The sequence below is a fragment of the Rhineura floridana genome, chromosome 9 (genome assembly GCF_030035675.1).
Source record: "Rhineura floridana isolate rRhiFlo1 chromosome 9, rRhiFlo1.hap2, whole genome shotgun sequence".
In the NCBI taxonomy this organism is placed as follows: Eukaryota; Metazoa; Chordata; class Lepidosauria; order Squamata; family Rhineuridae; genus Rhineura; species Rhineura floridana.
Genome location: NC_084488.1, coordinates 118,159,200 through 118,187,044, shown reverse-complemented (window position 1 = coordinate 118,187,044; position 27,845 = coordinate 118,159,200). Strand labels below are relative to the sequence as shown.

Below are 27,845 nucleotides of genomic sequence, written 5' to 3'. Positions count from 1 at the left end.
TTTTTTGCTTTTGCTTTAATTTTTGCTCATTTTTTTTAGCTTGCTTCAGCTAATGTGGTGTAGGTGTAGTCATTAATGTGTTGGACTACGACCAGGGTTTGAATCCCCACAGAGCCATGAAACTCACTGGGGGACCTTGAGCCAGTCACTGCCTCTCAGCCTCAGAGGAAGGAAATGGTAAACCCTCTCTGAATACCACTTACCATGAAAACCCTGTTCGTGGGGTTGCCATAAGTAGGAATTGACTTGAAGACAGTCCATTTCATTTTCATTTCACTGCTCTTTTCAAAATATTTTAGTCAATTGACTGAATTCTGTGAGCTTTCAGTGGCATCGTGTCATGACATAATGATGTTGATGTACCATATGGTGATAATTTTGCTCCACTTGCTATTTTGTTCAACAGTTCTGCTTTTGCTTCTGTTAAATTTAACAAACAAGAAAGCACCTGGATGTCTGTTTTTGTTCCTTAAAAACATGTTTGAAAACAGCATTTTAGTTTACATAGAGACCCAGCATAAGTTTTCTTTTAGGAACATATTAAACATTTTTTTTGTGTGTAAAATATTTGAAGAGAGGTTTGATAAAACAGAGTTTCTGAAGCATTGGCTTCTGTGGTGTGGGGTAGGTAAAAGTAGGAAATGTAGGCTAGGATTCAGTCCTTTTCTGCTTCCAGGCATGGGCAGTCCCCCACCCTCTTTGAATTCCTCTGGAGAAGGTCTCCTGGCTTTCAGAAGCAGTTTTTCAGGTGGTACAAGGGGTTGCATGTGGCAAAGCCCTGATGCCTGCACGGGGTTCCATGTGTTGCCTTTTCAGTCTTGGCCCTTGGGGAGAAGGAGGACTGTGCCATTAAACAGCAAGTTACTGAATGTCAGTTCTATTATCTCATTTTATCATTTGAATTTGTAAATCCATCTGTGTGCTTTAACTTTTATTTATAATACCTCCACATTGTACTAATTTAGTGTGACCTTTACGGAAATTCTTATTACTGAATCTATTTATTACAACAACTGTTTTACAATTTACTCTAAACATCATGGTAATTTCTGAATTTCTCCATTAAACTATGCTGCCATGTGTGTGTTGTGGCCATCCTACATTGCCACTGAGTATATATAACAATATTGAGTAATGCTCAAGATTCTACAGCAAAGGCTCTTGCCATATATGGAGCAAGAAATGCCAGACGTCCAAGCTGGATTTAGAAAGGGAAGAGGTACCAGAGATCATATCGCAAACATATGTTGGATAATGGAACGGACCAAGGAATTTCAGAAGAAAATCACCCTGTGCTTTATAGATTACAGCAAAGCCTTTGACTGTGTAGATCATGAAAAACTATGGAATGCTTTAAAAGAAATGGGGGTGCCACAGCATCTGAGTGTCCTGATGCGCAACCTATACTCTGCACAAGAGGCTACTGTAGGGACAGAATATGGAGAAACCGATTGTTCCCAATAGGAAAGGGTGTGAGACAGAGGTGTATTTTATCACCCTATTTATTTAATCTATACGCAGAACATATCATACGGAAAGCAGGATTGGACCAAGATGAAGGAGGTGTGAAAATTGGAGGGAGAAATATCAATAATTTAAACAGTGGTTCTCATCCTTTTTTGCTCCATTCCCCCCTTTCACCATTGTTCAGAATATAATTCCCCCCTTCCCGAGAATCGATTTTAATCTGTGACATTCAATAAACTTTATTGAATGTCGCAGATTAAATTAAAAACAAACTACAATTTTACAGATTGTACATAATCTACAGGACATCACACTTTGCTGAATAGTGGTCCCAATTCCCCCCCTGGAACCCTAAAATTCCCCCCCGGGGGGGAATTCCCCCCTTGTTGAGAACCCATGATTTAAGATATGCAGACGATACCATGCTACTAGCAGAAACCAGCAATGATTTGAAACGAATGCTGATGAAAGTTAAAGAGGAAAGCACAAAAGCAGGACTACAGCTGAACGTCAAAAAGACTAAAATAATGACAACAGATTTATGCAACTTTACAGTTGACAATGAGGACATTGAATTTGTCAAGGATTATCAATATCTTGGCACAATCATTGCCAAGCTTACAAGATCGTCTTTGAATGGTTCGCTTCTTATTCCCCCAACAAAAGCAGTGAGATTGGGGAGGACACGGTCCAGAGCTTTTTCAGTAGTGGCTCCCTCACTTTGGAATTCTTTGCCAACTGACCTTCGTCAGGCCCCTTCCTTGTTATGCTTTCGTCAGGCCTTGAAAACCTGGCTCTTTAACCAGGCTTGGGAAGGGGGTTAGGGTGGCAGAGGGTAGTTTTGTGGAGGTTTATTCAGTTTTTAAATTTTATACTGTTTGCTTTTTGAATTGTTTTTACATGGATTGTATTGTATTTTGTTGTACGTCGCCCAGAGTGGCAGATAAACCTGTGCCAGATGGGCATCTAACAAATCTAATAAATAAATAAATAAATCAAAATGAAGACAATAGTCAAGAAATCAGAAGAAGGCTAGGACTGGGGAGGGCAGCTGTGAGAGAACTAGAAAAGGTCCTCACATGTAAAGATGTATCACTGAACACTAAAGTCAGGATCGTTCAGACCATGATATTTCCGATCTCTATGTATGGATGTGAAAGTTGGACAGTGAAAAAAGCTGATAAGAGAAAAATCAACGCATTTGAAATGTGGTGTTGGAGAAGAGCTTTGTGGATACCATGGACTGCGAAAAAGACAAATAATTGGGTGTTAGAACAAATTAAACCAAAACTATCACTAGAAGCTAAAATGATGAAACTGAGGTTATCATACTTCGGACACATAATGAGAAGACCTGATTTACTAGAAAAGACCATAATGCTGGGAAAAACAGAAGGGAATAGAAAAAGAGGAAGGCCAAACAAGAGATGGATTGACTCCATAAAGGAAGCCACAGACCTGAACTTACAAGATCTGAACAGGGTGGTTCATGACAGATGCTCTTGGAGGTCATTGATTCATAGGGTCGCCATAAGTCGTAGTCGACTTGGAGGCACATAACAACAACAACATATATAACAATATGGGTACAATAATATACAAGCTCACCATCCACAGTGGGAAGTAAACCGGGGAGGGTTAATTACTGGATTGAATTGCCTCCTATCCTGTTTTAATACCCTGTTTTAATATCATTGTCTGCTGCTGTACTGTTTTTCTATTGTTTTTCAATTGTACTATTGTATTTTATCTTATTCTGTTTTAACTGCTGTACGTCGCCTAGAGTGGCCATTGGCCAGATAGGCAACACAGAAATTAAATTTATTATTATTATTATATTATTATTATAGAACACATGCATACTATTTGAAGCAAGTCAAAGTCTGCAAATTTTGACTTATTTTGAATATCATGTGTATACTATATATGCATATCAGAAGTTATTGAAAGTCCAGTTTGGGTTCAGAAGAGGTTTACAGTCTGGCTTAGTGGGCCGTTGTTTCAGAGCTACCAGTTTAAAACTCCCTGCGACATAGTCCTATCCCCCCCCCAATTTAGGCCCATATGAGTACTTTGATAATTTCATATTCATCTTGAATGTCATTACTTTTAAACAGCAGAGCACCGCAGCACATTGTTTGTTGAAGAAAATATGATTTAAGTAACTGTTTGATTTAAAAGGTCAGATTCAAATGGCATGACTGGGCATTTGACATAGAAACTAAGATTGCAAGGTGTATGTGCAGTAGAAGGTGTGTAGGTGTGTGGGGGGGTGTTAACACTTTTGTACCGGAAATAATTTTGGGTCTGGGGAGAAAAAAAAGATGTTTTTTTCAGGATTGTGAATGACAATTATCTGACTAGTTGAGAAACTTTCTAGTTAACTTGTGGTGCTGTTGTATTTGAATAAGTCTTGTAGTTCTGATGTTTACTAGTAAAAGGGGTTGGGGAATCCGGGAGATAACTGGGATAACAGGTGGGGGAGAATCAGTTGTAATCTGGGCTGGTCATACAGCCTAGCTGAGATCCTTACTCTTTATTATTTATTCATTTAATTTATATACCACCTGTATGCCAAGACACACAAGGCAGTTTACAAATTTAAAATATTAATGTAAAATGTTGGCCTTGTATGTGTGTTTGTGGGGGCAGGAGGGGACAGTCTGACTGGATCAGGCCCTGATGCTGTCTTTGCCTGCCTACTTCACCCTCTTCTTCCTTCAAACAGGACAGATGTCATTCCTTATATACCGCTGGCATCCTAACATCTTCTTTTAGAGAACAGTGAAAGCTATGTGGTAGAGCATATACTTTGTGTGCGTATACACCCAGATCAAATCTCTAGCAATTCCAGTTGTAAAGATTGTAGGCAGCGAGCACTATTGGGACTGATGGGCCAATAGTCTGATTCTTTATATGGTAGCTTCATATGCCACACTGCAGTCTGCAGAAGAGGATACTAGCTTATTAGGTATATAATGATTGGGAATAGGAGATGCGTATACCAGAATTTTAATACCTTACAGCCCTAGTATTTTTTTAAGGGGGGGGTATCTCATTTCTATATATGTCTTAAGAATGCCTTCAGAGTTGTGATTTTGGATTAAACAAAGTTGTTCAAAGATTGTAGCTCATTTTATACTAGTATCAAAATGCAAATATTGCAGTGTCTGCAAAATATATATGAACATAGAAATAAAAACACTTTGTAAGCTACTCTTCAGTCTCTAAAGGCCATTAGGGGAAACGTCCCATCCAGTTACTCCTTTCCACCAAATTCAGAAAGAAAATAACATGCCACCCCCCAAAACCCACAAACTTGTGATCCTGTTTTTTATTTGCCGCTAATTTCATGTATTCCCAAATGGGATGGAAACAAATGAAGAAGGGTTTTGTGGGATCTGTTATTTGGAATTGTAGAACTGTCCCAGATACAGGAAAGAAGTTTATTGAGGGCTCTGTAAGTAGCCAAGGGAGTCAGTCTCTTCCCTTGGAAAATCCTGAGTAGCCATATAGTATTTCCAGGAAAGTAGTGGCTTCAGCAGAAAGCATTTGAGCTGTTGACAGCTATTTACACTAACCTGAATCTGCTCTCATGTCTCTTGCCCTTCCTGCCCTGAATGTCTCTCCAGACTCCCCTCGGTACACCAGAATTGTACTTCTCAGCATTTGAGCTGTGTCAGTCTAAGGTTGCTTATACACGTCTTGCAGTGTTGTCAATCTACAAGCTACCTATTATATAAATTGGCATGCGTGCTGAGCAGAGTTATGTCTCAGGCTGCTTCTCCTGTTAACATTAATATGCCTGTTTATCTAAGACTGGAACTTTTATCATTATCCAGTCACCACAAAGCTTTTAATGCTATCCTTTGCTCAAGGTAATGTCAAATATATATATATATTAATCAAGATTAAAAACCACACTGCAGTTTTCCCATCTCCTCCTTCAGGAGTTTTTGACTGCCCACCTGGGTTTAGCACAAGTTGAGGAAGGTCAGCCCTCTTCAAAAGGAGCTGATTACATCCAGATTACTTTCTAATTACTGCTTCATTTGAGCTCCTCAAAGTATGTAGAAGAAAAACACCACATACTTAATGCATTTGCTAATTATCTTTTACTGCACAGGCTCGTGCTTATAGAGGCCTTTGGAAAGAAAGACAGACAGAAAGAAACTAGCCAATATCCAACAAGCTAGTCATGACCATAGTCCTGCACATGCCTAATGTAAGATACACCCACATCATGTCTAAAATGTCCTTTGGTCATTCAAAATTTACATATGCTGTTTTTTTTTAAGTCTGTGCTATACCTTTTTTAATTCAATTTCACAGCTCATTATGTGATATTCCTGGTGTCTTCAAGGGTTCTGCTAAATTCCAACATGCTGTTTTTGTTTTAAACAAGTAGGCCTCAAAACAGATAAAATTTATTCCTTACAGAGCAGCATAGAAACTACTTATGCCTTGTTAGCTCTCTCTCTCTTAGCTCTCTTCAGATTTGGAAAACAGCCAATATATCAACATGTCTTTTTAGATCTACATTGAAAAGGAGGGGTGGATTTGGGATGTTTCACACACTTTGTAACTTATGTAAAGCAACATAAAGGTGTTTTCATATTGCACATTTTGGAGGCTGTTTTTGGTAAGTAGGTGACTGTGGTGTATAGAACTGGGCCCGTCTCGTGTGAGAGATGGGGGAGGAACATTCTGTGGGTGTGGGGCATGACTCCTTTAGTGCTTCAGATATGGGAAGAGTATCTCACATGTGTATGCTTCGTAGTGATGCTTTGTACATGGGTTGTTGTAACATTGCTGAGTGTGGGTGGTTGATGAATGAGTGGTTGGTTGATTTGTTTGAGGTAGTGAATGATGGTAGTAGTTTTATGGAATGGATGGTGACGTTTTGTGAGTATGTGTTATGTTGGTTATTATTTATATTATACTACCTTGCAATACTCTTTGACTTTTATAGTGTGTATATATATATATGGATATTGTCCATGCATTTTGCTTTGTAAATTAATTTGAGATGGTTTTTATTGAACCTTGCGTATTCTATTGTATATCACTTGGAGATCTTTCAGACAGTAAGCGGTCTATAAATTGATGATGATAATGATGATGACGACGATGATGATAGTAATAGTAATAATAATAATTTATGCAACTTTAAAGTTGACAATGGGAACATTGAACTTGTCAAAGATTATCAATACCTTGGCACATTCATTAACCAAAATGGAGACAATAGTCAAGAAATCAGAAGAAGGCTAGGACTGGCAAGGGCAGCTATGAGAGAAGGTTCTCAAATGCAAAGATGTATCACTGAACACTAAAGTCAGGATCATTCAGACCATGGTATTCCTGATCTGTATGTATGGATGTGAAAGTTGGACAGTGAAAAAAGCAGATAAGAGAAAAATCCATTCATTTGAAATGTGGTGTTGGAGGAGAGCTTTGCGGATACCATGGGAGATTGCTGATTCATAGGGTCGCCATAAGTCATAGTCGACTAGAAGGCATGTAACAACAACAACATATTAATAATATGTTTTCATCAGTGTTAATGTTAACTTTGATTAGCATCAAAGCAGAGATTGCAACCATGGACAGAAGTGGGTTTGCAAACTCTGGTTTGTCTAAACTTATGTAGCATTGTACCAAAAAGGGATGACTATTTGTGCATATGAGTAAGTAGCATACTCTCAATTTCAAACTTGTAGCCAGATGAGGACAATTATATTTGTACCAGGCCTGAATTTTAATATTTAGTAAATGATAGATTGCTCTAAAAATAGCATTTCCAGGTGACTCTCTTCACTTCCTCAAATGGACATTTGTTATAGACAATGCTATGGGTATATTTTGAGTTTAGATACTGCACCAAGAATAGTGGTAAAGTATGATTTATATGTGTCAACCCAAATACATTTTAGGGAAAAGGTGCTATATGACACAGCTTTATTCTCTTTTTGAAATCTATTTATTGAAAAGTGTTTAACACCCACAAAGCACTCTCAATGGACCTAGCAGCCCAACCAATGCATGTTTGCCTGAAAGTAAGTCCTTATATGCAGTCGGGGTTACTGCCTAATGTCTGCACAGGATTGCTCTAAATCATTATGTTCAGAATGAGAAATGATGGGTGACTTCTGATAAACTATTCCTTTATTTAGGCTTAAAGTCTGGGAAAAGGTTTATTTTTCCCCTTTTCTACATACATTCCATTCCTGTTGTTCAGTGCTTAGTAAGTGTCAGCATGCCTGCTGTCAACATACATAACAAAGATTGACAGTTAACTGGTGAAAACATTTTTTCATAGGCCAGGATCCAAAGTGCTATTTTAAGTGCACCAAGGTCTTAGACAGGCACATTAGAATTTTTGTCTCCCCCTCCCCTTTGAATAACAGGCTCCCAGTTTCAAATCAGATTTGTCATGCAGCATGGGGTAGGGGACATTTCTCAAGAAATTCATTGGGTGCATGGAAAAAAAACTTGTCTGATTCTTTAAATCCAGACCTTTTTTAAGAAAACTTTTTAGAGGATCTAACATTATCATCAAAATCTCTTTGAAGGTTGTCATAACCATAATTACTTTTTAGCTCTTTTGCATAACTGCCACATCATGTAATCACATATCACCATCATCTGTGTGATATCAGCATAAATTATTATTTGTTTCATAGATCTTGTGCAACTTCAAAGTGGCAGATGGCATTGCACTGCTGTCTTTATAGTACTTTAGAAAATAACATTTGTCAAGCCTCCTTGGTGTTTCATTTTGTAAATCTTAACTCAGTTTGATAGATAATATTTATGCCAATCCAGTAACCTTCCAGGAAGATGTAACAGCATTTCAGTAATTGTATTGGTACTGTCAATGTTACTATTTTTATTTGAAATCTTGGGGTTGGATGAGTATGTTGTAGTCTGTTGTTGAGATAGCAGAAAATACTTTACAAAGAGACTAGGATTCAATAGAGACCACATTCCCATGTAATCAAAGCTTTTGACAAAAAGAAGAGTCCTGTATCTATGATGACAATAACAGTCAAGTCTGTACAATTAATGAATCCTGAAATCATCTATTGTAGGTGTCTAATCAAACCTAGGGATGTCACCAAATCAGTAGCCAGATGGCACACTGGGGATAGTCCAGTTGTGCGCTGGCCAGGAGAGGGAGAGTTTCTGCATGTCTTTAGCTCCTCCCAAACCATGATGTGTGCAAAAAAAGACAGAATGGGTAGAAAAAGAATATGGGAATTCCCAGCTCAGCATTACAGGATTCAGCAGTGATTGCCCTGTTAATAAGACCTTCTGCGTGCCAGATAAAATCCAGCTGGATCTACGTGTCCAGTTAGCCCTCCCAAGCTGGTTATTTGTGGATTCATTTTATTATAACTTCTCCATACCACTTTTCAAGAATAACATTCTTCCCAAGGCAGTTTACATAAGATGCAACAATAAGCTACAATAGACAATATTCAAAAAATCTAAACAAAATAATGTCATATTATTTAAACTAGCAGTCCAACATCAAAAATACAGCATAACAGAATTGCTAAGACCAGGTTACACAGTCAGATTCCCAGCTACAATAAGTTTCTGTAAGCCAAGATAAAAAGAACTTGTCTTATCTTTATTGATGATTTAATGATTTTTATCTTTACTAAATGGTCTGTAGGGATGTCTCTAATGCCACAACACTGGTATTGAAATATTTAATAAAGAATCTATTTGAATATGCGTTTATTATATACAGAGGTTCTCAGCCTTGAATCCTGTGTATCTGTTCTGTTGCTTTCTGTGGGGAAAACCTAGAGAAAGGAATAGTTTAGTAGCCTAGAACTGGAATGATTAAATGCACTTCTACATATTTGGCATTGTATTTTGCTTTGCTTCCATTAATTCCTCTTAGGCATTGTTGTTGCTGTTCTCATGCTGCTCCAAGGTAGTAGGCAGCAGGATGAGGGGACATGAACTTCCTCGTAAGGAACTAGAGTACTCCATCTTGTTCTGGGTCCCGTGCAGAAACTAGTGGCACAGTTGCACTATCTATCAGTCTTATATGGGGTATAAATCTCTCCATTCTAGTTTGTGTTGGCTTGAAGCCACTACATAACCAGCCTTAAACATGATGCAGGTCACAAGGCTCAGTCAAGTAGTGATGCATGGTTTTATTTATATATTTATTTGTTAGATTTTTATACTGCCCGACTAGCATAGCTCTCTGGGCGGTGTACAGCAAAAATACAGATACCTGTGCATTAGTGTAGAAGTCATCACAGCCTCTTCCAAATTGACACACAGTACATACAGCATATTCAAGTTATTTGTCTTTAGTTGCTTGAGTTTTCATCTAGAAGTTCATTGTCAGAAGGACAGACTCAAAATGCACTAATGCTATGCAGCATAATAGAGCAACAATCTTTGGAAATATTTCTTTTGTAGAATCTCAGTTGTCATTTTGGTAACTGATGGAAGCTTGCATATGTCTGTCTATGTGTGTTTGTAGTGTATCTTTCCCCCATCTTTACAGCCGAGTTAAATGGAACTTGTTTGAATCTTGAAGCTTCTGTTCATCTTTCATTCTGAATATAGCAATATAGGCTGTTATTAGTTCATTGTATGAAAACTGCCAGAAACCACTTTTATTTGTTTCAGATGCTACTAGTTCGTGCGAAGCACACTGTCTATTGTAGAAAATAGCAAGCCATCTGTAATTTTCAGTCACTGAGTGTCATTTATTGGTGACATTATATGTTTAGTACTGTTTAGTGTCTGTTCTCCTGTGTCCTTTTGCTTTAACTGTGTGTGGCATGTTGTCACTGTGGGAAAAACACTTTAGCACGTGACTATGCCAGAAAGCTACAAGAATTGCTGTAATATTATTCTGTATGGTAATAGAGACAACATATAAGAAATGAAAGTTTTAGAATAGAAGCAAGGATTTGTAGAATTATTCCACAGACTGTATTGTAGCATTACACTTACAATACAGTGACAGGGATAATACTTTAGACTATAGGATTCCACTTTTCTCACCAATACTCTTTGATAGAATACCTATAAAAGCCCCTTCCCTGAAATACCAAATTTTAAACACTCTGGTCATCTGGTTGCCTGTGGCAATTAAGAATTTTCACCAGGCTACAAGGTGAGGAAGTTAGTTGGGGGTTTGACCACAAATTAATGTGTGGTCAAGCAGGTTAGAAAATAAATTGTGTGAGCTAGTGACTTCTGTTGACTTATGTGCAAGACTGCAGAGAATATATTGTCCAGGATCCATACCAAAGGCCAGGGCCCTGTGATGTGCCTTGCCTGCAGGCCAATCCAAGTCCTCTGTAAGAGGCCGGAGGGAGGAGACATGTAGGATCCACAGCTGCAGTTGTGGCTACAAAGGTATGGCAGAACCGCATGGTTGAGTGAGGAATACAGCTTTCCAATTGCCATAGTGATAGGGCTAATGCTATCCTTCCCAGGGGACCTGGATGTCCTTTGAGTTGGCGGGCTGGCCAGGATAACATGGATGTCTTGCAAAAAAGGTTTAAAAGGATATAGTGGAGGCTACGGAGAGAAACACCATGGTTTTGTGGTTCTTTGTAAGCAAGGGCTTATCCACATGGGAACATTTCTTCGTAGCAAATACACAGCTTTTACCATTGTAATAGATTTGCAAAGTCCATACTTCATGTTCAATGGTAGCTTCAAATCTGTTGTTTTTCATTCACGCAAGCAGGCGTTCCTCTGGGAAGGATTTGTGTCGTTATTTCCTTGTGGCCCTGGCCTCTAATTTTACATTTTTATTCCCCTCAGTTGCTCTCTTGCTGGGCATGTGCAAATATTTTTGACCTGAGCAATATTTCCACTTCTTCCTGTTTCCTAAAGTTTGGCACTTGAAAAGAATTGGGGTCATTTGACCCCCTTTCTCCACTGCCCCTTGCTTTTTATGAGTTTTCCCCTCTGGGAAAACAAATCAACATAATGTAGATTTTTAAGAAAAAAACAATTTCAATATTTTCAGAAAATATCAATACCAATATTGATATTTTCTCAAAATATCTATATCATTGGCATTTTCTCAAAATATCAATATTGATATTTTCTCAAAATTGATATTATATTGATATTTTTGAGGCGACTATTTTTTTTTTAAATCCACTGTAGATTTTTAGGAAACAAAAGGAATGAAGGAAGTTTGCTTGGGGAGAAAGGGAGGGCTGCAGCAAACTGTGAAGGGGGAGGACAGAACAATCAGAAGTTGCTAGATCGTTGTTGTTGTATGCTTTCAAGTCGATTACGACTTATGGCGACCCTATGAGTCAGCAACCTCCAATAGCATCTGTTGTAAACCACCCTGTTCAGATCTTGTAAGTTCAGGTCTGTGGCTTCCTTGATGGAATGAATCCATCTGTTGCTAGCTAAACCACAAAATAAAATGGAATTCATGGGAGAGTTAGCGGGCAGAGAAAAGAGCACAGCTGAAAGTGACGATACACCCGCCCACTAAAAAACATCGAAGCAAACCGTCTTCAGAGACATGTGGAGCCGTATTGTTCTAAACTTTTTGTATTATCAGCGGATCGGGTTAGTATGGATTTACAGGGGAAAACTGTGTGATAGCTTCTGTTTGCCAGTAACGTCATCTGAACCATGCAGATTAAAAGGGGATGCAAGTAGCACCAAACACACACTAAACCGCTGTGTAAATGAGCCCCAAGTGCAGAGAGGAGGAACTAGACTGTCTGTCAGAAGCAATCCCTTTGGTGTCTGAGGCCTTAGGAGGCCTGCTGAAAGTGGACAGGCATTTTTAAGAAGGGAACTTGGAAAGGGGAGGAAGCCAAGGGGCTGCAGATGGTATGACAATGTTCAAATAATATCATCAGAGTTTCCTCTGAGTGCCTATGTTGTTGTCTCTCTCATAAGCCCCAAGTGTAGCCCTACATCCCTTCTCTCTCTAGTGTCTAAAGACAGAGGAGGTTCTTGCAAAGCAGACTAAGAATTGTGAGAGGCAAAAGGTTACAAAGAAAAGATGCACATCTGTGTTGTATCCGATGGATGTGCCTACATAATGAAATTAATGGGAAGTTAATGCAATTCCAAATTATCTTTCATTTGCCCTTGATTACTTGAGGAGCTGTTAGCTTTCTGCATGCTTCCTTTCACATTTATATGCATAAATGAACCCTAGATAGGTGTAAAGATTAGATATGCAAACAACAAATGTTGTGTTCATTCACCCTTGGGCTAAGGATATGCTTCCTGTTTTACCTTCCTGACCTGTGTTTTACAATGCATAAAGGAAAAAGAAAGATTCTAGAATAAGTAACATGAATATGTCTAGGCACATTTTGGGGAATTAATTTTGCTGCGTTTTCTCCATAGCTTTTAAATTTGATTTTAAGCTAAAAGTGACTGTGTGATATGGTTTACTAATCTGGCATGGGTGCCCTTTTGCCAAAACTCTTGTCTTTTTCATTTCCATTCAGGGTAAATGAAAAATGATGTAAGGTAGTAATAATATTGTTGAGGTGAATGCCTGAGGTTGACGGGGAAGGGTGAGAGTGTGGTTAACTGGTTCTTTTACCTCTTGGTCAATGTTAGGGAAAAAGTTAAAGCAATATTGTGTTTGTCTAATAGATGGACAGAACTTGACATTTTCCTACTTATTCCCTGTGCTTTTGTATGGGATAGTAGTTTCCTCTCCCTACCTCCCGTGTCACCCTTTAATAGGAAAATGTAAAATTTTGAAGACTAAACGATTTTAAGACCTTACATTTGATGGCTTCAATGGTTTGCTCAAAGTGGCTTACAAATATAAAAGCAGTGGAAGTTTTTCTGAACCTCTAGGTTCAAATGCTCTGTCATTGTTGGTGGGTTTTTTTTTTGTTCTCTCGGGAAAATGGGTAGAAGAGTAAAGCTGGTGACATCTCTGATTAAATTGGCTTATGTTCTGAATTATCACTGCATGTCCAATGCAAAAATCGTTTGTTCTAGTCATTTACTATCAAGTGTCAGTTTCTTGATTTTGATACTCATTTTTTAAATCATTGTTATTTTTGCAGCACCATTGGTGTGCACGGCACCTTAGAATTACATGGGCAAAGATGGCTTACAGTCTAAAATAGAGAAAACAAAGGGAAGGTATGAACAAATGAGGGTGGAGTCCTGGTTTTTTGAATGTTCTCCTTGAAGTCAGTACAGTCCGAGGGCATATTTGAATGTGGATTGTAGCTGGAGTTGTTTTGGTACATTTATTAATGCTGTAATACATATGTTAGTCTTTAAGATGCCCCAATACTTTTTTTAGGCACTTAAGGAAACATTGAGTCATGCATTTTATGTCTGTGGAGAACAATTGTATGTAAAGCCAACTAAAGCTGTAAAACCTTTAACTTCTCCTTTAAAGGTGACAACCCTTGTAAATACGAGTAACAAAGGGCCATCTGGTAAAAAGAAAGGTCGATCTAAGAAGGCTCACGTGCTGGCTGCTTCAGTGGAACAAGCTACGCAAAACTTTCTAGAAAAAGGAGAACAAATTGCAAAGGAGAGCCAGGATCTAAAAGATGAGCTGGTGGCTGCTGTGGAGGATGTGCGCAAGCAAGGTGGGTATTAATATCTGGGAGGGCGAGTTTCTCTCCTTGATGATGACAATTTCATTAACACTTATTTGAATGCTTGATGTATTGTTTATGTGGAAGTACTGCTTAATTTTCACGTGTGCCATGGCAATTCAGTTCAAAATTACTTTAAGATTGCACCAGCTCTTCATATGCGGGGCTTCCTAACAGACTTGAAAATAGTACAATTTGAGATGCTCTTGGCAAAAGTACCTCTTGAAATAATTATTAGAGACATTTGTTTCATGTATCTCCTCTTCAGAAATTCTGCTTTATCATGAGAAAAAACAGCAACGTTGATTATACAAGGTACATTTTCCCTCTGAATCTATCCTCGCAGCACTCTCCTGTGAGTAATAACTGAAGCAATGTTTGTATGGGGTGATCAGGCTTTTTAACTGATTGGTTTAATTACAGACCAAGTAACATGTTTAATGGCATCAATTACTTTGGTAGTGAATTCTGAAATTATACAACTATTGTGCTGAATTGGTTCTGATAAGTCAAAAGTGTCTAACATTATGTAGGCTGCCATGATATCTTAATATATGTTGTATACAGTTTAGTTGTATATATTGTATAAAATAGTCAAGGTGGCACCTTTTTATATAACTATTTCTCTATGGCACAACTTTTTCTTTTTCTCTATAGTACTAGAACTTAAGGCACCCCAACAAAGCTGATTTTCAGACAAGAAAAAGTTATGTCTTTGTAAAATATATGTTATGAAATTTGCTACTAAAATGAGCTTGCCAGTGTGGCACCCATGGGTGCCATTATGCCCATCAGTACCTTCTATGCGCCCATAAAAGGTCTTGGTGAATATCCTCTCAAAAATCCACGATACATGAGAGACTGTTTACTCTTTCTGACCGGTTTCTGTTTGCATTGGCTCAGCCTCTCCTATACACCCGCTTGAACGTGCCCACATTTCATTGGATTTCATGTTTGGATGCCCACACTCCTCTCTATTCTGAACAGAGAAGTGCAAGAGCTTTTCTTGGTGAGTTAGTGCAGCACTGGCTGAAGCAGATGCTTTTCCCTGACTGTTGATTGGTGGGGGTGGGATGCACTATTTTGGTCCTGTCTTTTTCTGCTCCTTTAGATGAGGGAGCCATTATGCTGTGCCCCATACAGCCACGTTGTGACTGGCACCCATAGCAGTTTCTCAACATTCCAAGTGTGTCTATTGATCTCAAAAGTTTGGTGACCCTTGAATAGTGATGGCTCCTATCTTAGATGGAGTTAAAAGGGGATTAGGCATATTAAGGAGAGGTTCTGTCAGTGGCTATTAGCCATGACATCTATATGGAACCTTCAGTTGTGGGAGTAGAGTGCAACTGCAGGGGAGGGATATTGCATTCATGGGCAAATCCTCAGTGCTAGAAAGTATTTTCTTTGATGACTTAAGGCTTTACGTAAGTCCCCCATAGGTGGGATTTCAAGGGGGGCCCAAAGGAGAAAACAGTATTGCACTTACTTATACAGGCCTACCTTCCCTACTGTAAACATTATTGGTATACCTCTGTGGTGGCGGCTCTGGCTACAGTTCATGTCTAACACCATTGGTAAAGAAGCAGTAATGAGAAAAGGTCAATCACAGTCTCAAACGCTGTAAATTTCCAAAATCTGGCCTCAGCATATGCATATCCCCATATGGATTGACTGCAGGAGTTATAAGGAAATGCAATTCTTTTTATTATTATTTATTATTATTATTATAATAAATAAACTCTTTTTCCCCATGTGCTCAGTTTCTTCTACTAAATACAATGTTAAGATCTATAAACACAGTTGTACTAAGGAGTCCTGAATAACCTCCTTTCAGCCTGTTAATTTGGACCACTACAAAATTCTAAACAGGAGGCCTTATTAAACTCAGTTGCATCATCATTAAGGTCTGTGCTGATGTATCCGTAACAATTAACCATATTTTACTGGGGGAAACTGTTCTAAGTATTTGCTATCAGTTCCAATTGTTATTCAGGTTTGCAATACTCGTTCTGTGAAATATTGTGCATTAAATGTCAGTCTATGCAAATATTCTATTGTTAATCCTCTCAGGCCCTTTCCAAATCCATTAATTATCTTTCAGCTCTCAGAAAATAGAGATTGTGAAAGGCATTAAATTCCCTGTTCAAGAAAGATACAAAGCACTTGTGATAAATGAGTAGACATTGTGTGGGATCTTAGAGGAAAGGGAGGTATGTTCGATTTCCCTTTCTCAAGAACACAAAACTGTATTCCGTGCAATAAAAATACTTTAAAAGTTTGTTGTTTAATGTGGGGAGAGCAAAACTGAAAGCTGCATTTTATTATTTTTATTGTCTTCTGCTTTAAAGTAAAATTATCAGTCTGTTCGAGTGCAAACTTGTGTGCTAACTAAATGACTTCTGAACCATTTACATAGTGATGTTCACTGTAGCTCTGTCTCCCCAGGTGCTCTTGACACTTTCTTGCATTTCTTCATGAGCACATGCTATATATAACGGAGAAGTGATTTCTAATCTTCTAAGCTTTAAGGGGGAAATCTCCCCCCGGCCTGTGAGCTGCAATCCCTTAGGGAGGGGTAATAAGTTTTTTCAGGGGAGGGGCATATACTAGTGAAGGATAGGCCAGAGCCCCCATCCATCCTCATCCCCCATCCATCCTCAAACAGAGATGCGCACACTCCATTCTTTTCCTCTCTCTCTCTGTCTCTCTCCATTCATTTACTGTCTCTGTCTCTCACACTCACTCCAATCTAGGCCAGGCCCTCTCCTCCACAGCCCCACATCTCTTCCCAGATTATTCCTGAAAATTGCAGGTGAGGGTTCTCTGAACCAGATCAGTGTCCTGGCTTGGGGGCAGAGGTTCTTTAACTTTCTGCCCTCTCATATGGTAGAGATCTATATTGGGCCCCTGGGCCTGCAATCCAATCAGGACCCTGACGTGCTTTATCCCTTAGCTCCCCATTGTTGTCCTGACATGGAGCGGACCCCCTCTCCCTGCAGTTTGCATTAGAAAAGTAAAATACTACTATTGGAGTGAATGGAAGGCCTGATCAATGTTGGGACCATGGTTCCCCTACTCCTGTATCCAGTCAGGATAATTTTCCCCATGCCTGCAATTTGCAGAATGATTTGTTCTTCCTCTGCAGTTTATAAAGCGATCTAGAAAGGGAGAAAAACGAAGAGGCAGAGATACTCTTTGGGAATACCCTTTAGGCCATATCCAGTTGGCAGGCTGGCAGTTTCCTATTCCTTTTCTAACGACAGGGATGGAGAACTAGATCCTGTTGGTGGGATTATTTCTCCCCTGCCACAGGCAAAGCTTGACAGGCGGGTGGGGTCATCCACGTCATTCACCTGAAATTGCAGTAATATTAGGTGACCCATTTTTGCTTGTGTGGCTTGAAATCAAACTTTGTAGGCAAAGGCACAGTGCTATGCAGTCCCCATTGAATAGCTGATTGTCGGGGCTTGGATTGTTTGGCTTGCAAAGTGCTGTGTACAGAGCTTTGCAGGTGGTGTCTGAAACCCCCCTTTTGTCCCAGTCACATCTTTACCTGCCCTATATCAGACATCAGGTGTAGGGCAGGTGGGTGTGGCTTTGCCAAAATGTCCTCGGGTCAAATGAGGAGGCCTGTGGGCCTTGTTAGGCCCACGTGCTGGTGGTTCCACACTCTTGACCTACAAAAATCTTAAACATTACAAACGAGATGTATTCTGAACATTGTAGATTTTCAGTTAAGGTATTGTTTATAATATATATTAACACTTAATTATGTTTGAATGTCTAAGAAGGTCAGTGTTTATATAATGAGCAATGGCCAGGTTTGTGTAGGCAGCACTGAGGAGTTGGTACTCACTGATTATGGGATAGCATTAATGTTACCTATGCCCTGTGTCTAGTATTCCTGGCCTTTAGAGAAGTGATGGTAAAACGTATGCACAAATTTCAAGTGTACACTGGTATTTTACATTTGTTCATAACTATAGATTAAACCAGGGATGGGAATCTGTGGCCCTCCATTAGTGTTGGACATCAATTCCCATCAGTCTCAGCCAGAGCTTGGAAAAGTTACTTTTTTGAACTACAATTCCCATCAGCCCCAGCCAGCAGGGCCAGTGGATTGGGCTGATGGGAGTTGTAGTTCAAAACCAGCATGGCCAATGTTCAGGATGCTGAGAGTTGTAGTTCAACAACATCTAGAGGGCACCAGGCTACCTACACCCAGTTCATTAAATCTCTCGTTTATTTTAGTGGCAGTACTCTGGAGGTTTTTTTTTCCCAATCAGCAAATTTTGGGAGATGGGAAGCATATACAGTATTGTATAACAGGAAAAATGTTGCTTAGTTATAATTGGAATTCTAATTAGACAGGAGGCAGTAGAATAGGGATTTGGGTAGGCAGTGTAAGGCTTGTATGCCATATCCAGACCACTTTTCCTTTTGTTTTCCAGACCACTTTCCCTTTTGATATCTGTGGGATTTGCCATGGTGAATCCTAAATATATTAATTCAAAAGAAAATCCTATTGATTTTAGTGGAACTTGCTCCATATTAATTTTGTATCAGATCACTACCTTAAACATAACTGCCCACTTGTCCTTTGGCTTAAAAAAGGACTTAAACAGTTTCTTTCTGTCTGTCTCTTGATGGTGCCTTTTTTATATTTTTCCTTTTAAAAAAAATACATCTTTCTCTTCTCTCTCATAATGTTTCCATTGCTTTGAGGAAGGAGAAGGGACATAGCTCTATTAGTTTATACAGTATTCTTCCCTTTCTGCCCCTGGACCATCTTAGATTGTGTTGTGTGACATTGATTTATTGAATGTAGACTTTGTCTGCTGGGTTTCCCATCCAGATTATTTGGCCTATGTGTTCTTCCCACCTCGCTCTCTATGGACTCTCTGCTTTCATTCACATTCTGCAAGGAAATACCGTGGTTTGTTTCCCTCCCTTTCAAGGGAGAACATGTTGAACATTATCTGCTTTATGATCCCATAACTTCTTGCTAGTTTTCAGATGTGCTTTCTTTCTAAAGCTTTCAAACAGCACAAACAGAATAGAGGACCCCTGCCTGCCTTTCGGAGGTGATATAATTTTTATAGCTATTGGGTTAGAAAGCTGTCAGATCCCCACACTGGTTTTTTATTATTTTGTCATTGCAAGCAAAAATGAGTCTGAGCTAGAAGGGTTTTTTAGTTTGTTTAATTCAGCATCTCTGGCGTTTCTTCTTGTCTGCTCTGGGCATTATCCTCTATTTAAGTTTTTTTTTTACTGTGCTATAGAATTAGACAGTTTAAGCTGCTTTCCCTGGCATCCTCAGTTTTACTTCCTTTCACTGTGCTCTGGATTTAAAACCATATTTATTGCATAAATCCAACTATAGCCTGACTAAATATTTGGAGATAACATGTCAGCCAGCAGTTGATAACATGCCAACTACTCCTCTGTGTTTGAATCTTTTATCATGATCTCATCTTCCATCAATAACCTGGAATGAGGGCCCAGCAGTACTGACTGAGGAGACCATGGGCCAGAGCCCTACCAGTAAACCTGAGTCCAAACAGCCAAAGAGGGATGAGACCATGTCCCCTAAGCCTCGACCCCCAATGAGTGTGGTTCCATGAAGAAGGCAGAATTTTCATCCCCAGGGCCTTTCTTGTCCATTGGGCTGGCTAGTCAAAGCAGGCTGCATATCCAGACATGAGGTACAGAAGAGGCGACAAAACACTAGTCTCATAGCCAGAGGGTTGCTCCTTTAAAGGCTGGACACTCGTCAGCAAGGGGATGGAACCTGAGAGCTGTAGTCAAGGCCAGGGCTCAGCCAGATTAAGCTTTTGTCAGAACAAGGTGCATTTATTGATATATGGCATTTGCATGCTGCCTCATGACATAAATTTCACTGGGTGGCTTATAATAAATAATTAACAATTGAAATATAAACTAAAACATTAAAATCCTCTCCCTGGTGGTTGCTTGTCTTATTTCATTCAGCAGGAGCATCTGGAGCAGGGCTCTGAAGAGGATCTTAAGGTTTGTGTTTCAGGTAGCCTGGTCCCAAGTCACTTAAGGTTTTAAAGATTAAAATCAGCACTGTAATTTGGGCCTGGAAACATTCTGGAAGCAAATGCAGCTGGCAAAGCACAGGCTTAGTCACATGATCCATTTCCAGTTCTGAACCAAATGTAGTTTCCAGACTGCCTTTAAAGGCAGCCCCATATATTGCACATAGTAGTAGTCTAAGTGCAGATCCACACCATATATTTAAATCACATCCAACACACATTTAAAGCACAGGACTTTCCCCGAAGTATCCTGGAAACTGTAGTTTTTCCCCCCTCACAGAGCTACAACTTCCCACCATTCTTAACAAACTATAATTCCCATGATTCTTTGGGGAAGTCATGTGCTTTAAATGTACATAGGATGTGAACATAAGAAGAGCCTGCTGGATCAGGTCAGTAGCCCATCTAATCCAGCATCCTGTTCTCATAGTGGCCAACTATGGGGAGCTCACCAGAAGTGCCTTAGTGCAAGAGCATTCTCCACTCCTGCAGTTTCCACCAACTGATATTCAGAAACATGCTGCCTCTGACCATGGAAACAGCATAGCTACCATGGCTAGTAGCCATTAATAGCCTTATCCTCCATGTATTTGTCTAATCCAGGTTCGTGGCCATCACTGTCTCCTGTGGGAGAGAATTTCATAGTTTAACTATGCACTGTATGAAGTAGTTTCTTGTGTCTTTCTTAAATCTTCAAATATTCAGCTTTATTGGATGTCCATGAGTTCTAGTGTAATGAGAGAGGGAGAAAAGCTTTTCTCTATCCACTTTCTCCATGCCATGCATGATTTTATACACTTCTATCATGTTGCCTCTTACTTGCCTCTTCTCTAAACTAAAAAGCCCCAAATGTTGCAACCTTTCCTCATAGGGGAGTCACTCCATATGCATTAATTGTGTATTGTGGATCTGCCCTAAATGGAGCATTTACCAGAGCATGGGTAATTGTGGCCAAGCTGTCTTCATACAGCTAAGGCCACAACTGATAAAAAGATGTTTTGAGCTACAGAGCTCACATGAGCCTCTAGTGACAATATTAGATCATTAAGCACCCCCAGACTGTGAACCTTAGGGAAGTGCAACCTCATTTAGAACAGGCTGGACATAATTCTCTTGGGAGGATGAATCATCACCCAGTGGTACCTCCATTTCATCTGCATTGAGTATTAATTAGTTTGCCCTCATCTACCCTAAGCACTGGTCCAGGACAGGCACAGCCTCATCTGCGTCAGATGAGAAAGAGAGATAAATTAATCTGCATACTGGTGACTCCTCAGACCAAATCTGTGGATGACCTCTCCAAGCAGTTTGATGTAGGTACTAAACATTATGGGAGGAAGAAGAGTACCCTGTGGAACCTCAAACCATGACTTCCAAGGGATTGAGGGTTAATATCCCAGCCCTGCCTTCTGGAAACAGCTGTAAGGAGTGAAACCACCTAGCAGGGCTTCCCATTCCTAACACAGACAGCTTATCCAGAAGGATACAATGAGTTATGATATCACAAGCTACTGAGAGATCCAGGAGACTGTACAGTGTTGCACTCTCCTTATCTTTCTCGTGGCAAAATCATGCCACAGGGTGGCCAAGTTCTGTCACAAAATCAATTGAAGTGCAACTAGAAAATCTGTTTCAATCAAGAGTGGCTGGAGTTGCCTGGCCACCACTTTCACAATCACCTTTCCCAGTGATCACCTTTCTGCATATGGCCCAGGTTAGTTTTTTCCAGGAGAGGTCAAATAATGGCTTGTATTAAGGAAGCTGGAACTGCTGCTTCTCTTAGTGAGGCCTTTGCAGCCTTCTGTACCCGGACAGCCAGCCCCATGTTTAAGCATATACATATCTGGTAGGACTTTGCCAAGCACCTTGACTGCATCCTCAGGCTCCAATAACTGAAAGGTACTCTTCTCCTTGAACATTGTCTAGGATCCTGAAGACTTGCCTCTTGTTGTTCTTGCCTTTGGGAAATGTGAGCCTGTTTGAGCCCTCCTGTTTCCACCTTGTCTTCTCCCTCAGACTTCCCCAGATCGCTTGCTGGATCTACATCCTCCTGACCTATCCATGGACTCTGCTTCACCAGGACTGGATATCTAACAAAGCTGTAACAGAACAGTCCATTCATTTGGGGCACATGATTTCATAAATAGGGCCCAGTGATGCTTTCAGACCATTGCAAGGCCATTGCTTTAAGACCACAATTTATACACCTGGCTTTCTTAATAAGATCTGGATTGGGGCATTTAAAGGGTAGATTGGGGGGGAAAATGAGGGCAACATGAGTGATCACGTCTGTGTCCTCTTATTCTACATTTGGGCACTGAAGGCCAGAAAAAGAGCAAATATTCTTGTAAAAATGAGTAGTGTTGGTTGCTGGTAGTACTCAAGAAAAAATAAGTATTCTTAAAATAACTAAAAAAAAAAGAAAAGCAAAAATTCCCCGTCACCCCTCTTCCCCCAAATTCCTTTGAGGAACAATGGCATATGTAAAAATAATATGAGTATGCTATTATCTGTTTCCCTCACCATTTTGTTAGTGTTCTGTCCTTGAAGCATTTATGCATTATGCATCTCTTGATAAGAGAAGGTTATCTATATTGCATTAACATAAGCTGCCACACAATTCTGATTTTATCCGTAGCAAAATGTCAAGTATTAAAATTTTACCAGAAATGTAAATTTTGTATGGATAAGTAGAAAAATAGATGTAGCTTTCATCCAATCTGATATTTGGAGAACACTATTCCAGGTATGTTCAGATTGCTTATTTTTTAAACAAAATATTGTTTCTATGTTTCCAGTTAATACATTTTTATCATGTTTAGGGATGAGTGTGTTTGTCTTGGCAATCTGGGAAACATAACATAGGGAGCCACTGTGCCAAAGTGGTTAGAGTGTTGATCTATGACCTGGGAGACCAGGGTTCAAATCCCCACTCAGGCATGAAGCTCACTAGGTGACCTTGGGCCAGTCATGTTCTCTCAGCTTAACCTACCTCATAGGGTTGTTGTGAGGATAAAATGGAGAGGAGGAGAAAGATGTACATCATCTTGAGCTCCTTGGAGAAATGGTGGGATAAATACAACAACAATTTAGGAAGTGTGACAAATGTAGGTGATAATCCTCTGCTGCCATTCTATATTACATTCTATACTTTAAATTGGATTTCTGCATTGAGCTGCAATGGCCTTATAGGCCCCTTTCAGCTCTACTATTCTATGATTCATTCAACATGGACCTTGACTTCCTTGCAGTTTCTGTCTCCTCCTGTCTTAACATCAACATTTGTGTCATTCATTTCTTCTTGTCTGAAAAATTCTGACTTTTATATCTTGAACTACACTACACTTGCCATTGCCCCACTGATTAGGCTATCTTCTGTTTTATATAGAAGTAAGCTTCAGTATCTATCTACAAATTCCAAACTATATATGTCTGAAATTTTCCTTCCCCCCCCCCCGAAGATATCGCCACCTTACTGAACACTGAAACATATTTGGGACGATTTTAGCGTCTATCCAATTTTTAGCATTATTGTTCCCCTTTCAGAGCACTGGTTGGATATGATATATTTTTCCATTCCCCAAACAAAAGTCTCATATTTGCTATTGGGGGATAAGTGTCCTGAGCAAGCAACAAGTTTATGAAAACATCACTGGATTTACATAAAACCAAAACAATAATAAATGACTCGTACATAATATAAGTGCTAGCTGGCTTTGTCCTTTAAATAGGGAGCCAATTCCGAATACTCTGGTAGAGGAAGGTTTTAATGGGGAACTGACAAGCAATTACCCAGTCACAAATATTTGCAGGATCCATGTCTAAATCTACTGCTCTTGCTGAAACTTTCCCCCTCTGTATAAAAAATTACAAGAAAATGTTCCCATTCTCCAGGTTAAGCTGAAATATATCTGGTGGGCTCTGGATCTGGCCAAGGAAGAGATTACTGTTCCTCTGAAGAGGCTGCTTGCAGGTGTTTTGGCATATTAGATAGTCATGGTAGTAAAGAGCAGACTGCATACTGAACTGCAGCCAGGAAGGAAGGTCAATTGCTATTGTGCCTAGGATACAGGTGTGGTGCATTATCCCGCCTCACTCTACAAAATGGGATCTATAATCCTCTTTAAGCAACAGTATAAAAGCAATACTGTAAGCAACACAATAAAAATCTGTCTCGTACAGGATGTTCAAATGTGTGTGCTTTTTTCTTTTGTAAAAGCACTCTCATTATATTCATGTCACATTTAAGGTTAGCACATTTATGCAACCATTTCAGTCTTGGTACGTGAATTCGATGCATTTGATTCAACTTCATTACACAGCAATTCATATTTCTCCTGCCCTGTTTTGCAAATGGCTATAGAAAATACCCTTATAGGATTGCATGCAAGCCATTAGCACTTCAAGCTATTTTATTATAAGATTTGCCAATAAACAGCATATTTTTATTGCATTTCCTTTCAAGTCATTTAATTTTGGTGTGAGAAGTACAGCATTACATTGTTCTAGTGCTTATTTTATTTTTATTTGTTTTAAAAATATAGTTTGTGGAAGGACTGATTAAGGTTATATTAAAGGGCATGTTTGAGATAATAAAAATGCTACATCTCATACTTTTTATCTTTTTATTAAGATACATTTATTTGTCTTAGATCAACCTTCCAGCACTTTTCTCTTTATTGTTGATGTTGACATTCTTTGTGGAGTATTTAATCCCATCCATTGTTTATCATCCACTCTGCAGTACTAATATTCATTTGCAGAGCACGTGGAAGAGGGCAGGAGCATCTGGATTGCTCAAATAACCCTGTTTGAAATCCTGGAGAGCTGCTGCCAGTCGGTGTAGACATTACTGAGATCAGAGCTTGGAAAAGTTACTTTTCTGAACTACAATTCCCATCAGACCAATCCAGTGGTCATGATGGCTGGCGCTGATGGGATTTTCCAAGCTCTGACTGAGATAAATAGACCAATGGTCTAACTCGGTATAAGGCAGCTTCCTATGTACCTTTGGAGCCGTTCCTTGAACCTTCGGACATGGCCACGGTGACACATGCCTTAGTTACATCCCGCTTAGATTACTGTAACGTGCTCTACATGGGGCTGCCTCTGAAGACTGTTCGGAAACTTCAGCTGGTTCAACGTGCTGCAGCCAGGTTGTTAACTGGGGCTGGTTACAGGGACCATACAACTCCCCTGTTGAAAAAGCTCCACTGGTTGCCAGTCTGTTTCCGAACACAATTCAAAGTGCTGGTGATGACCTATAAAGCCCTGTACGGCTTAGGTCCAGGCTATTTATCAGACCGTATCTCCCTGTATGAACCTGCCTGGGCCCTGAGATCTTCAGGAGAGGCCCTTCTCTCCATACCCACTTCCTCTCAAGTTCAACTGGTGGGGACGAGGGATAGGGCCTTCTCGGTGGCGGCCCCTAGGCTGTGGAATTCTCTCCCTAGGGATATAATGTTGATGTGTGCGGTTGTTGCGTGACAGCACACGTTACTTTTGAAGTAAAATGGTCAAGAAACATCACAGAGGCAATAGATCTTGTTAAGAGTCCTTTTTACTCGGACATTAAGGCTTGTAGCAGTTACAAGTAGCTTCCCCCCCCCTAGACAGAACATCTCTTTCCGAAAGCAAAACTTAGACAGACACTAACAAAAAACTGTTAGAACGTTTCCCCAATCGCTATCTCGATGGTTGCCATGGTACCAGCCTTGGCTGTCCGTTCCCAAGCCAGACACAGGCTTTGCAGCTGATAACACTCCTTCTTCCCCAGACTTCTTGAAACTTTCAGACTTGATGAAAAACAACCTGTGGTAGTAAAGCCTAATGGGTCAACATACAAGACTGACCCCCTCCCTGCAGTCCTTCCGGCATCAAGCAAAGACTTTCCTATTTCAACAAGCTTTTGGTACTGATGGATGCTAAAGTTAGGACTGCCGGGACCTGCACTGCTAATGCCAAATATCATTATTTTAAATTGGCTTTGATCCTCTTTTAGCTATCAGTTTGAATGGTTTTAATATTGGATATAGTTTAATTCTATTTTAATGTAGATTTTGTATGTTTTAATTATATGTGTTTTTATCTGGAAGCCGCCACGAGTTCCAGCATTGGAAGGATGGCGGGAAATAAATAAATAAATAAATAAATAAATAAATAAATAATAATAATAATAATGTAATTCAGACAAACGAGTTTCAGGAGGTGATTCTTAGAATGTATAGATAGATGTTCAAAGTGCTTCACATACATGATCTTATTAGAGTTTTTAAGGTAGCGGTTTGCCAAATGTCACCTAGTAAAGTCAATGGCAGAAATGCAACTTTGAATTGGGAACTTCCTGATTTGTATCTCAGTCTCCTAGACCAGTGGTTTCTAAACTGGTCTCTGTCTCAACTCTCTGATTTTTTTGGGGGTGGGGTGGGGGTGCCTTTAATGTGGATGTTTTGATATGATCTGCTGTGTTGTTGTTTTTAAACCTTGCAAGATTTGTATACTGATCTGGCAACCATTTGGTTGAAGGGCAGTTTTAAAATGTAGGAGAAGTAAGCCATAACAACAATTCCCAACATCCTTCACCACTGGAAGCCTGGTGTGCCCAAGCAGGCTGCCATGGCTATCAAAGAAGGATAGAAGGTCCAGGGCTCTTCTTCCTCATTGGGTGGAACCAAGGTCACCAAGAGCAATGAACTAGAATGTGCCAGATACTTCTTCAGGGACCGGTAATAGGAAGGAGAGGGAGTATTCTGGAGAAGACACTTAAAAGACTTCCACTCAGGATTGTCACTTTCTTCCTGATGTGTTTCAGATGCTCCTTGTCAAAGCATGTTATAGACTCCAACTGCTGAGGAGCAGCTCTTTCCTGAGGAACAGTCTACTCTGTCAAACCACAAGAAGGCTGTTTTTTCCCACAAGGCCACCTCAAACTTATTATGTACCTTTTCTGAAGGTCTATGCAAAGTTCTAAAGTCTGAGTGGTTCCTGTAGAAGTCCTAGGACAGTGGTCTACTTGGAAGCCTCCTTCAACTTACTGCTTAGTTATGCCCCATAGAAGCTGAATGTCTGAGGAGAAATTGGATTTATTTTTTTTAAATGTGAATTTCCCTTGTGTGTCTCAAAGGACATTCAGGTTGCCCTCCTTTATGGACCAATACTTGGATATCTCAGGGTGCTCAAATTTGGATGTTTTTGCCTGCCAGTGCTATACTTGTGGGAGAAGTACGGACTCCTGTGCTATTCCTATCCCACACACACCTCATTATTCTAGTTCCAAAAGTGGGCATTTTGTCTAGTGAGTTGTTAACAGTTGTATGCTTGTTGGCATAGGTTTCTCTCCCCCCTCCACACACACTTTCCCTTTTGTTTCAGTAAGAGACCAACGAGTCTTCCTCTGCCAGTCTGTTCTGGGAGGGCAGGGTGGCTGCTCCCCGTGGGGAAAGAAAGCAACCTGGCCCTGTCTGCAGGCTCTAGAGGGAGGCACAATCCCATAGATGATGAACGCATACAGGAGACTCAGAGAACAGAAATTCGTTGTAAGAAAATTCCGGTTTTCTCATTCTGAAGCATGCTTTGATTGGTTCCTCCCATTGGTCAGCTGGTGGGGCCTGGTCAGGTGACCAGATTCTTCTGACTCCCAAGAATCCGAAGGGAAATTTGAATAAGCATTTCAGTCTCTGCAGAGGTGTTACCGTTTTAGACA

General features: G+C 39.9%; 1 protein-coding gene across 6 annotated transcripts in view; it reads left to right on the top strand.

Moving 5' to 3' along the window:
* The window catches only part of CTNNA2 (catenin alpha 2), an 810,025-nt gene that overhangs the window by 162,693 nt on the left and 619,487 nt on the right, over window positions 1-27,845 (top strand). For all 6 annotated transcript variants that reach the window (XM_061583441.1, XM_061583440.1, XM_061583443.1 and 3 more), the window contains exon 3: window positions 13,877-14,072. In XM_061583441.1, the coding sequence (XP_061439425.1) occupies window positions 13,877-14,072 (196 nt within the window). The remainder of the gene's footprint in view (window positions 1-13,876; window positions 14,073-27,845) is intronic.